Source organism: Mustelus asterias, chromosome 10 (genome assembly GCF_964213995.1).
Source record: "Mustelus asterias chromosome 10, sMusAst1.hap1.1, whole genome shotgun sequence".
NCBI classification, from domain to species: Eukaryota; Metazoa; Chordata; class Chondrichthyes; order Carcharhiniformes; family Triakidae; genus Mustelus; species Mustelus asterias.
This window is the reverse complement of record NC_135810.1, coordinates 110,220,152-110,232,306: the sequence shown is the minus strand read 5'-3', so window position 1 is coordinate 110,232,306 and position 12,155 is coordinate 110,220,152. Positions and strand designations below refer to the sequence as shown.

General features: G+C 44.7%; 1 protein-coding gene across 14 annotated transcripts in view; it reads left to right on the top strand.

Moving 5' to 3' along the window:
* The window catches only part of herc2 (HECT and RLD domain containing E3 ubiquitin protein ligase 2), a 241,926-nt gene that overhangs the window by 210,429 nt on the left and 19,342 nt on the right, over positions 1–12,155 (top strand). For 12 of the 14 annotated variants that reach the window (XM_078222434.1, XM_078222433.1, XM_078222442.1 and 9 more), the window contains 5 exons: positions 666–827; positions 2,539–2,630; positions 6,866–7,005; positions 10,536–10,723; positions 11,537–11,734. In XM_078222434.1, coding sequence (XP_078078560.1) covers positions 666–827; positions 2,539–2,630; positions 6,866–7,005; positions 10,536–10,723; positions 11,537–11,734 — 780 coding nt within the window. The remainder of the gene's footprint in view (positions 1–665; positions 828–2,538; positions 2,631–6,865; positions 7,006–10,535; positions 10,724–11,536; positions 11,735–12,155) is intronic. The other 2 variants (XM_078222432.1, XM_078222444.1) reach the window with 1 other exon arrangement.

Genomic DNA, 12,155 nt, shown 5'->3' with positions numbered 1-12,155 from the left:
CCGAATTGCCCATGTTTGGCACATATCCCTCTGTACCCATCTTACCCATGTAGCTGTCTAAATTCTTTTTAAAAGACAAAATTGTACCCACCTTTACTACTACCTCTGGCAGCCGCCCTCTGTGTGGGGGAAAAATTGTTCCTCTGGACCCTTTTGTATCTCTCCCCTCTCATAAACCTATTTGAGTTGTCCAGACACACCAGGCAGACTTCTTTCCTGTGTGCTGTTGATCAGAAGGCTCAACAAGTGGCGCAGTGGTTAGCACTGCTGCCTTACAGCTCCAGAGACCCGGGTTCAATTCCGGCCTCGGGTGACTGTGTGGAGTTTTCGCATTCTCCCTGTGTCTGTATGGGTTTCCTCCGGGTACTCCAGTTTCCTCCCACAATCCAAAGATGTGTGGGTTAGGTTGATTGGCCATGCTAAATTGCCCCTTAGTGTGCTAATAGGAATTGGGTGTCCCTGTTGTTGGTGCAGCCTCGATGGGCCAAATGGCCTCCTTCTGCACTGTAGGTTCTATGAAGGAGTAGCTGCCTTTTTTGTTATTCTGAATACTACAACCATAATCCGTGGTGTCCAGTTGAATGCATTTCACTCTGGCCTCTATTGCGCATGGTGCTGTGCACAGTTGTTCTCCTAGTGAATTTGAAATTGTGTTTGTTTCTCAGGTGGAAGCACTGCAGGGTTACCGGGTCATTGATGTTGCATGTGGAAGTGGAGATGCACAGACTCTGTGTCTGACCGATGATGACATTGTCTGGTCCTGGGGAGATGGAGATTATGGAAAACTTGGAAGAGGAGGCAGCGATGGCTGTAAAGTTCCAATGAAGGTACAGAGAGTTTATAAACTGAGGTTTTATCCTAAATTCAGATAAATCCATACAAATCTGATGATATAGGGGAGAAATTAATTCTGCATGGACTTATTCTTGATTCACATGGAGCAGAAAATGACAGTGTATTACTGAATATTAATGGGGGGGGGGGGGTCCAATTCCTCCTCACCCTGTGGTTTTTGTATGGGTATGGTCTGGGGCAGCTTACGAGGGACTGAAGGAACACCATTGCTGCTCTTGGCCCACAGGCATTTTGCTTCTCCTGGAGTTCTCCTCATCTCCTTTCAGTTACCAGTTGTCCTGAGGCTTGGCAGAGCAGGTTAAGCCATAGGCTTCCAGTCTCTTAATATTACCCATTGCCTTGTCTCCATTGCACCTGGAAGTGTCAGGTTTGAGGTGGACTGGGTCCTCTTTCAGATCAAAAATTTTTTTTAACATCTCACCTGACCCAGTCCACCTATTTTTTGAGGGCCAAACTTTACCCTGTTAAATCACCTTCTGGAGTTTCTGTTCTTCTTGGAAGTATCTAAGCTTTCATGGCATGAAGGAAACTGAGCAGATAGCAGCGATCGTAAAGTAAGTAAAATTTATTTTCAAATCTTCGTGTCAAGCCAGGAAGAGCTGCTGTTGCCTCCAGTGCACTCCTGAGAACCATTGTGGAGCCGTAATCCGTCCCCCTCACGTTCTGCTTCCCATGCTTTGATTCATCTAATCTGTTTCCTTTCAGTTTGTGTAGTGCATGGTTGCCAAGATTGCCACCCTTGAGGTCTTCCTCTTGGTGTAGAGCCCTAGCGTTGAAGACCCCAAGGAGGATGATCTTATCTGTCATGGTGGGATTTGAACCCATATCCCTGGAACATTACCCATGTCCTAATTCGACCATTGCTGCACTTACAAATTTAATATTTAATTCGATTTTACCATAGAAACCCTACAGTGCAGAAGGAGGCCATTCAGCTCATCAAGTCTGCACCGACCACAATCCCACCCAGGCCCTATCCCCGTAACTCCATGCATTTACCCTAGCTAGTCCCTTACACTCAGGGGAAATTTAGTATGGCCAATCCACCTAACCCGCACATCTTTGGACTGTGGGAGAAAACCGGAGCACCCGGAGGAAACCCACGCACGCGTGGGGAGAACGTGTGAACCCCACACAGACAGTGACCCAAGCCAGGAATCGAACCCAGGTCCCTGGCGCTGTGAGGCAGCAGTGCTAAGCATTGTGCCACCGTGCCACCCTTATTTTATTCTCCCTTATTTGCCTTGTCTTTCAGATTTGAACTTGTGTGTTCCTGCCTGTTCGCATCAAAATCGTTTTTACTTACCTCAACAACACTTTTTTATGTTAACCCAAAATTTCACACACTCGGAATCTTGATTACTTAATCTAAGAACTTACAGGAAATAGGCCACAAAATATTTGTGTGAGGCAAGCTCGAGAGGCCCTTTCGCAAAGCAGGAATCTACAGAGGAGTTCATTCTCAACTACCTGGAGACTGATTTTCCAGTGTGCTCTGTATTGGGTCTGATTGCTTGCTTTCAACTCTGTACTACTATTTTTTTTTAAAAAAGCTTGTTATTTATTTGAAATTAATTGTTTCAGTTTATTTCTAGTTTATTTATGAACTGATAAAAGTATGAATTAAGCTGGCAACTTTTGGGATTGCTTCTATTGACATTTCCCATTATTTTCTGCAAATAGATTGACTCCCTAACTGGACTTGGTGTGGTTAAAGTGGAATGTGGATCACAATTTTCCGTGTCCTTAACTAAATCTGGATCTGTTTACACCTGGTATGTATATATCTTTAACAATCTGTATTCGTGATATTCAGCTGCTTTCATCAGCTCCCCTTGACCTGAAAGAACAGTATTTGTTTACACAGTGGGAGTGAAATCTTTCTTTTTTAACCTTCTGCCTTAATTTTAGCAATCTTATGTTTCCTTGCTGTTTGCTTCATAGAGACTTAAAGAAAATGACAAGTCAGTCGCAGGTGATCAGCATCCATTTTAGTAATAATAGAAACTTGCATTTACATTGTTTGCTTTAATCTAGGGGGGAAAAGCTCAAGATGCAGAATAGGTGTAAATAACACACAGCCCACATGCAGAAGGAAATATTGATGAGACGTAACCAACGTGTGGACAGAAAGGTGAATTTTAGAGAGGGTCTTGGAAAGAGAGAGAAGTGGAGAGCAGGCAGAGTTTAGGGGAGGTGATACTATGTTGTGAGGTTTAGGTAGGCACGATTCAAAATGGTAGGGTGAAGGGGTTAGGCAATTAGCCAGAGTTTGGGAAGCAGAGTGTAGCCTGCTGCCTGCACAGCACTTTCCCACCATACCTTTTGACGCTCTGCCAAAAAAAATGTGAAGTCAGGTCCCACGATGTCAGCTCATCCCGCCTGCAACTTGGGCAAAGAAAGCCCTGAAGTTTTTAAAAAAAACAAATTAGAAAAAAGGAACACCCCATGGACATGGAACCCCTCAAACCATACCACAGAACTGCTGCCATCCCACTGCTCCCACACCATGGAATTTCTGTCACCCCACTGCCCCCACATCATGGAACTTCTGCCATCCCACTGCCCCCACACCACGGAACCCCAGTAACCTCCCCTATAGAACCATCCTCTCCCGGGCAGAGCCAGGGTATTGCCTGAGTATGACTCTCCCTGGGGGATGTACTTATCTGTGTACACCTGGCGGGTTGTGTTTGCCAGATGCACATTATGGAAAAGCTGCACGCCGACGGTCGATATTATGGAGGTGAAAGTAGGGAACCTTGATGAAGTAGAGGATATGGCTTTGGAAGCTCGACTCTGGATCAGATGGGTTGTTGAGACACCAGGCAGTTTGATTCAGTCTGCAAGAGTCGTCAGGAAGGAGAATGGGATTGTTGGCAAGGATATATAACTTGTGGCCAAAGATTATGTTTTTTGGTCTTCTCGATATTTAGCTGAGGAAAATGAGATGGAAGACTGTATGTAAGTCAGTAAGTAGTCTCACAACACCAGGTTAAAGTCCAACAGGTTTATTTGGTAGCACGAGCTTTCGGAGCGTTGCTCCTTCATCAGGTGAGTGGAGAGTTAGGTTCACAAACAGGGCATATATAGACACAGACTCAATTGCAAGATAATGGTTGGAATGCGAGTCTTTAAAGGTAATCAAGTCTTTACAGGTGCAGACAATGCAAGTGGAGAGAGGAATAATGACAGGTTAAAGAGGTGTGAATTGTCTCAAGCCAGGACAGTTAGTGGGATTTTGCAAGCCCAGGCCAAATGGTGGGGTTACACATAGTGTGACATGAACCCAAGATCCCGGTTGAGGCCGTCCTCATGTGTGCGGAACTTGGCTATCAGTTTCTGCTCAGCGATTCTGCGTTGTTGTGTGTCTTGAAGGCCGCCTTGGAGAATGCTTACCCGAAGATCGGAGGCTGAATGTCCGTGACTGCTGAAGTGTTCCCCGACAGGGAGGGAACACTCCTGCCTGGTGATTGTCGAGCGGTGTCCGTTCCTCTGTTGTGGTAGTGTCTGCATGGCCTTGCCGATGTACCATGCCGCGGGGCATCTTTTCCTGCAGCGTATCATGTAGACAATATTGGCTGAGTCGCATGAGTATGCACCGTGCACCTGGTGGATGCAGCTCTTATGTGTGATGATGGCATCCATGTCGCTGATAGGGCATGTCTTGCAGAGGTTGCTGTGGCAGGGTTGTGTGGTGTCATGGTCGCTGTTCTCCTGAAGACTGGGTAGTTTTGCTGCGAACAATGGTCTGTTTGAGGTTTCACGGTTGTTTGGAAGCAAGTAGTGGGGATGTCGGGATGGCCTTGGCGAGATGTTTGACTTCATCGATGACAAGTTGAAGGCTCCAAAGATGATGTCGTAGCTTCTCTGCTCTGGGGAAGTATTGGACGACGAAGGGTACTCTGTCCAACGTGTCCCGTGTTTGTCTTCTGAGGAGGTCAGTGCGGTTTTTCGCTGTGGTGCTTTGGAACTGTCGATCGATGAGTTGAGCGCCATATCCTGTTCTTATGAGGGCGTCTTTCAGTGTCTGTTACATTCCTCCTCATCTGAGCAGATCTTGTGTATACGGAGGGCTTGTCCGTGGGGGATGGCTTCTTTAACATTTTTAAGAAGCTGAAGAAATGGAGCATTGTGAGATTATCCGTGGGCTTGCGGTACAGTGAAGTGCTGAGGTGACCGTCCTTGATGGAAGTGCGTGTGTCCAAGATTGCAGCCGATTTTGGAGAGTAGTCCATGGTGAGTCTGATGATGGGATGTAGTTGTTTCAGTGATTGTTCGCCATGAGTCCAAAGGAAGAAACTGTCATCAATGTATCTAGTATATAGCGTCAGTTGAAGGTCCTGTGCAGTGAAGAGGTCTTGTTGGAACTTGTGCATGAAGATGTTGGCATATTGAGATGCAAATTTGGTCCCCATGGCTGTTTCATGTGTCTGGATGAAGAACTGGTTGTTGAAGGTGAAGACATTATGGTCCAGGATGAAGCAGATGAGCTGTAGAATTGCATCTGGAGATTGGCAGTTGTCGGTGTTGAGTACTGAGGGAGTTGCAGCTATGCCATCATCATGGGGGATGCTGGTGTAGAGTGCCGAGTCGTCCATTGTGACGAGGAGTGTTCCTGGTTCAACTGTTCCATGGGTGCTGAGTTTCTTTAAGAAGTCTGTAGTGTCACCACAGAAGCTGTGGGTTCCTTGTACGATGGGTTTCAGGATGCCCTCGACATAGCCAGAGAGGTTCTCACACAGGGTCCCATTGCCTGATACAATGGGACGGCCGGGTGGGTTGGCCTTGTGTATCTTCGGGAGGCAGTAGAGATCTGCAACGCAGGGAGTACATGTGATGAGAGCACAGAGGGTTCTCTGAAGGTCCGGATCAAAAGTCTTGACCAATCTGTTGAGTTGGCAGGTGTGTTCTTTGGTCGGCTCTGCGGGTAACTGTCTGTAGTGTTCCTGGATCCCTCCGGAAAGCCCTTGTATGCCCAAGCCGTCAGGAGGTGCATCAATGCCAGATTCATCAGCCGCATTCACAAGACAGCCCCAAACATCACCCAAGCACAACGCAACGCCATCTGCGCTCTCAAGACCAACCGCAACATTGTCATCAAACCAGCAGACAAAGGAGGGGCCATCGTCATACTGAACAGAACGGATTACTGCAAAGAAGTGTACCGACAACTGAATAACCAGGAGCAGTCTTTGTGGCATAATGAATCTCAGTCCCAAAAATATCAATTGAGGAACCAAAATCCAAAATTCCACCATTCTGTGTGAACATGCTCTAAATAGCCTAGCTCTAATTTTAAGATTATACCATCACTGAAACAGAGTTCATAAAACCTCCATGACTTTATAATTAAAAGAAAAAAATACTCTCTTCAGTCCTTTCGAAATGATTAGGTGCATACTGTTCAAAGGATAGAATTCTGTCATGCTCCCTATTACTCCCAAATGGCCTCCTCCTGCTCCTATCTTCTATGTTTCTCTGAGTGATGTGAAAGTTTATCTGATCAGTTCTGTTCTGCTTCCCATTCATTCAGGCACCTTCCTCTTGTGTAATATAGTTCAATACCACTGTCTCTTTGAAATCACCTTGTCATGAAAACCTGCCCCTTACTTGAGAAGTGGGCATCTTGCCCTTTATGCTGCAGATCAGAATAAATGCTAGCATTTGTATATTTGTTCGTACAGGCTAGACCAGCATTTTTACCTCAAATAGATCATGCCTAAAATCGATTATCTGCTCATTATTACATTTCTGTTGGAGGGGCCTTGCTGTGCACAATTTGGCTATTGTGTTTCCTTTATTGGAACAGTGACCACACTTCAAAAGTACTTCATCAGCTGTAAAGTGCTTTGGGATGTTCTACGGTTGTTTAAGATGCTACATAAATGCCAGTCTCCCTCCCTAACCACCTCCTCCAGCCTATCCTCAGAAATTCAGCAGTACTGTTTGTTTTTTTAAACTAAGCTGTCAAACTAATGATGCACTGTGTAATTATCTGGCTTTACAGGGGTAAAGGTGACTACCATAGGTTGGGTCATGGCTCTGATGACCATGTCAGGAGACCTCGGCAAGTCCAGGGTTTGCAAGGGAAAAAGGTGATCGCAATTGCAACTGGATCCTTGCATTGCGTGTGCTGTACTGAGGATGGTAAGATTTGTCAGACTTGAAAGCTTGTAGATAAGCTAATGCAATTACAGCACCAATAGGAGTTTAATACATTTTAACTACAAAATGGATTATTGGCTATAATTTATTGTCAGCAATATTGTTGTATATATGAAAGCTTAAACATGCTTGTATAAAATTCCGCTCCTTGTTGTTTTAATGGGTGCCAATCTGTAATATTAGTTCGCGCTTTTATTAAAATTTATGTAGAGAAATTTGCTTGGTAGATGCCAAGTACTTGTATGTTATTCAGTGGCAATAATTCCCAGGTTCCTTTCTGTCAAACATGTTGTGCCTTATTTGTTAGCTCAGCTGAAACTGCATTCTTTGGTCACCGCTTTTTAATTCGGCTCATTAGGGATAGAAGGCAGGTGGGCCAATTTATTCGTATTAGGAATAGGAGGGATTTTACTTTTCCTGCTGAGTGACTGATGCCCAAGAGTTTGTGTTTTAAAAAAAATTGTATGGAGTTTTAATTAGGGATTCGGAGGTCACTTTGGGAAGACTGGGAAAGAGGTCACATCAAAAAGACACATTTGGTTTTAAGTTCATCATTAAGTTTTTAACAAAAATAAATTCCAGCTAATATGATTTTACTCCATGCATATACTAATTTCAAAATTTGAAATGATGGAATGGTTTTAGCCTTTATACGGTGATCATTTACATTTAATTTCCTTTAGTTCTTTTTCAGTGAAAATGTTATTTCTTGATTTAGGGATTGTTATGGTTCAGGTCAGAAACTCCAAAGTGTTTTATGGAGCCTGCCTGGATCATAAGTTTTGCACCTTGAATTTGACTAGGCTAAGCATGATGGCTTTCACTTCAGGTATGATTCTAATGACCCACTAGGGAGCATTTATCAAACAAATTTTATTTAAGAATATAGTTATCATATATGGAAAGAAAATTAGCAATAACTTTTATCAATTACAAACAAAAACAAAACCATGATGATGTATAACCCTTAACTATCTCTAAGATGTTCCAATCAAACCAAAACCTTCCATAGACAAAACCTTTTAAACAAGTTCAACACAGCAAAGTCTAATGCTCATGTGACACTGGAATTGAGTCCTTCGGTTGGAGAATTGGAAACTTTCAGTCTTGTAAGTTCGAGTAATCCTTTTTGACACAAGCAGAACAGTTTGAAGTCAGAACAACCTCCCAGAGCCGCAGGTAGACTCTGGTCAAGCCACCAACAATAGATTTTCTACTCCAGGGAGGCTTTCGGCTAACCCGCAGGATTTCTAAAACCAGGGAGAGACAGAGACTTTCCAGCTTGCTGTCCCTTCTAAAACTCAAAACCTTGCAGCTCCAAACTGAAAATGAAAAAGCTCCTATCACCTGACCTGCCAACCAGTTTTTTTCTAACAGTGCAGAGTCATAAACATCCCAGTAAAAATAAACAAACCCCCGATTAAGCAGCAAAGAAAGGACATCTCCAGTCAAGCTGGCAACAATGACATCAGCTAAGGCTGTGAGCTGCAGAGAGTATGATTTTTTTAAAAAATCTCTCAAAGGTACACCAACGTCACAGGATGAAAAGTGTAGTTCGCAAAAGCCATTTAAACGCCAAGTATAATGTGCACTGTTGAATTTTGGCCTTATCTGTGGCTTGATATTTGGCATAACTCTGGAGTCAGAGGTTTGGGGTCAAATCCCACGTTACAGAGTAAAGTAGATAACTTAGGCTGGCACTTACGTTGAATACTATTGCATTGCCAGAGATGCTGTATTTAGGACAAAGTGCTGAGGTCCCATCTGGCCAAAAGAGCTAATGCCACTTTTCAGCTAAGAGCAGAGAAGTATCCCTGGCATCCTGGCCAACATCCGTCCTTCAACCCCACTTGGTCAGATTTCCTGGTCATTTTTCCTTTGCTCTTTTTGAAACTTTCTTGCTTCAATTACAACTTCGACCATTCAAAACTTTGCTAGCAGTGTTAATCATAGGGCCCGATTTTACCAAAGCTTTGCGCTCGTTTTCGGGTGCAAAATCGCGGTAAAGTTGGGCGTCGGACCTATACCGCGATCTGCGCCTGATTGCTAGCAGATCGCGGCATTACCAACAACCGACGGACCCGCGCCCGAATCAGGCGGCCCGCCGATTTAAATGCATTTGCATGCATTTAAATCAACTTAATGAACCGCGCGTCCAACTCTACCGCCAAATCCCACTTTACTGTCTTCTGGCCCAACCCGTGTCCGTGCTTTTACCTACCTGCAAAATAAAAGTCTGCAGTCGCCGCAGCAGCCTCCGAAGAGTGGGGGTCAGAGACTTCAACGGCTCTCTGACCCAGCTCCTCTGGTCGGGGTGGGAGGAGGAGAGGGGGGAGTGACGTCTCATCCCCTGGGGGGAGGGGAGGGAGTGTGATGTCTCATCCTCTTGGGGGGTGGGAGGGGAGGGGGTGTGACATCTCATTCCCTTGGGGGGGAGGGGAGGGGCTGCGACATCTCATCCTCTGGCGGTGGGGGGGGTGACATCACATCCTCCTCCCCCCCCCCCCCCCCAAAGGGGATGAGATGTCACCCCCCGCCCCCCCCCCCCGCCGACCCGACCAGAGGATGAACTTCAGAGAGCTGCTCTCTCTGCTTTGTGTTTTTTTTTTTCGCGCCAGGGTGCGCTGTCAGATTTTTTCCGAACTGCGCAGTTCAGAGCTCCAATCGGTCTGCCAGCTCTAAGCCCCGCCCACTGCGCCAGAGCCAGCAAAACGTGGATGGGCGTGCTGGAAAGAGGATTCCAGGCGCGGATCTATTTGACGCCCAGATCCGGCACTTAGACTCGAAATGGTAAAATTCCCCCCATAGAATCCCTACAGTGCAGAAGGAGGCCATTTGGCCCATTGAGCCTGCACCAACCACAATCCCACCCTGGTCCTAACCCTGTAGCCCCACATATTTACCCTATTACATTTAATTTCCTTTAATTCTTTTTCAGTGAAAATACTATTTCTTGATTAGGGATTGTTATGGTTCAGGTCAGAAATTCCAAAGTGTTTTATGAAGCCCGTCTGGATCATAGGTTTTGCACCTTGAATTTGGCCAGGATAATCATGATATTCTTCAGGATATTCTGAAAAATAAGCATCCTTTCATTAAAGAGGAAGCATTTTCAGTTTGTGCAGAATTAGTTTATTTGAGCCTGGTGGTATTTCCAGTGCAGGTTGGCACCCCGAGGCTAAGGCAGGAGTCAGACCTCCATTCTTTGTAGTTTGTGTGGTTGGATGGCAGCTGAGGAAGGATTGGGCTCAATATTCAACTCTTTCCCTCACTCCATTAAACGAAATGCTGTTGCTCACTTCCCAGCTAACTCATCGACAATGGCCAACTGGGCAAAGCACTGGAGGCATTGATCACCTGTAGATTAAAGAGGTTTGCAAGTGAGGGGATTAAGGATGAAAATTGTTGAGAGGAGAGAAAAGTGCAAATAAACTACATTTCCTCTGACCCATATATTGAGCCTTGTAAAAATTGACTTCTCTACTAAGTTTTCTTTTTCCTTTCTTAACAAGGAGAAGTTTACACTTGGGGAGATAATGACGAAGGGCAACTTGGAGATGGAACCACCAATGCCATTCAGCGGCCTCGCTTAGTAACTGCACTACAAGGCAAAAAGATAAATCGTGTTGCATGTGGGTCGGCCCACACCCTGGCGTGGTCTACCAGCAAACCGGCTAATGCAGGAAAGCTCCCATCACAGGTTAGTTAGTAGTTATTAGGGGAGGCATCGGCGTAGTGGTATTGTTGCTGTACTAGTAATCCAGAGACCCAGGGTAATATCCTGGCACCCGGGTTTGAACCCCACCATAGCAGACGGTAAAATTTGAATTCAATAAAAAATCTGGAATTATAAAAAACCTAATTGTTCGACCAATTGTTGAAAAACGAACCCATCTCGTTCATTAATGTTCTTTTGAGAAGGAAATCTGTCATCCTTACATGGTCTGGCCTACATATAACTTCAGGTTCATGGCAATGTGGTTGACTTTTAACTATGTTTAGGATGGGCAATAAATGCTGGCCCAGCCAGTAATGCCCACATCCCCATGATTGAATAAAGGAAAGCATTGGTAGTTAATTTAAAACGTTTTTTAAGTTGAGTCGACAGCAGAATGTGTGTCGATAAGGTGTCCTTTGAAGTGATCAGACCATCCCTGATATTCCTTACCTATTGAGCTCAGGGGCTCAGTCAGAATTGTCTAGGCAAACATGGAATTGACGTGAATATATTTAACAAGGAACAATTTGAATCTTGTGCCCACTTCTAACAGCCTGGTTGCTAAGTGGTTTTAGCTCAGTCGGGCAGCATGGTCGGTGCAGGCTTGGAGGGCCGAAGGGCCTGTTCCTGTGCTGTAATTTTCTTTCTTCTTTGGTGTCAGCAAGACACTGTCCATCTTGCTCAGGCAGTAGGCTGTGAAATTTTCAGTATTACTTGGGAGTCAGAAACTCGGAGAACTTAATATCTTTTAAAAGTGAGACTTGTAAATCTGTGAATATTTCTCTTGTATTTAAGATTCCAATGGAATACAACTACCTCCAGGAAATCCCAATAATCTCATTGCGAAATAGACTGTTACTCCTGCACCATATCTCTGAACTCTTCTGTCCCTGTATTCCGATGTTTGATTTGGAAGGCCGACTTGATGAAACTGGGCAAGGCCCATCAGTTGGACTCGATACTTTACGTGGAATATTAATATCCCAGGGCAAGGTAAGACGCTGCATTGACAGGGGGTTCAGCTTTTGGGGAGTAGCCGTCTTTATCAAATCTCCTATGCATTGTAAAATAATAAAGAGGGCTTAGCTCCATCTTCTATTTTCAGTACCAATTACAGCACTGGCAGAAACCATGGGCAAGTTATGTCTTGAAATGTTAATAATGGAGAACTAGCATTGGCAGGAAAGGTAAGCAAGTTGTCTCACAGCAGAAATGTTTTGGAGAAGACAAATAGTGGAAGCTGTTCCCACTGGTTAACAAACTGATAAGAGAACAGGATTGAATGATTCTCACTTGAAGGCTATGGTGGGTGGGGGGAAGTTAGAGGAGATGTTCAGAGTGTTGTTAGAACATGGAATACTTTACTACAAGTAATATGGAGACAGAGAACAATATAATTTAAAATAAAATTAGA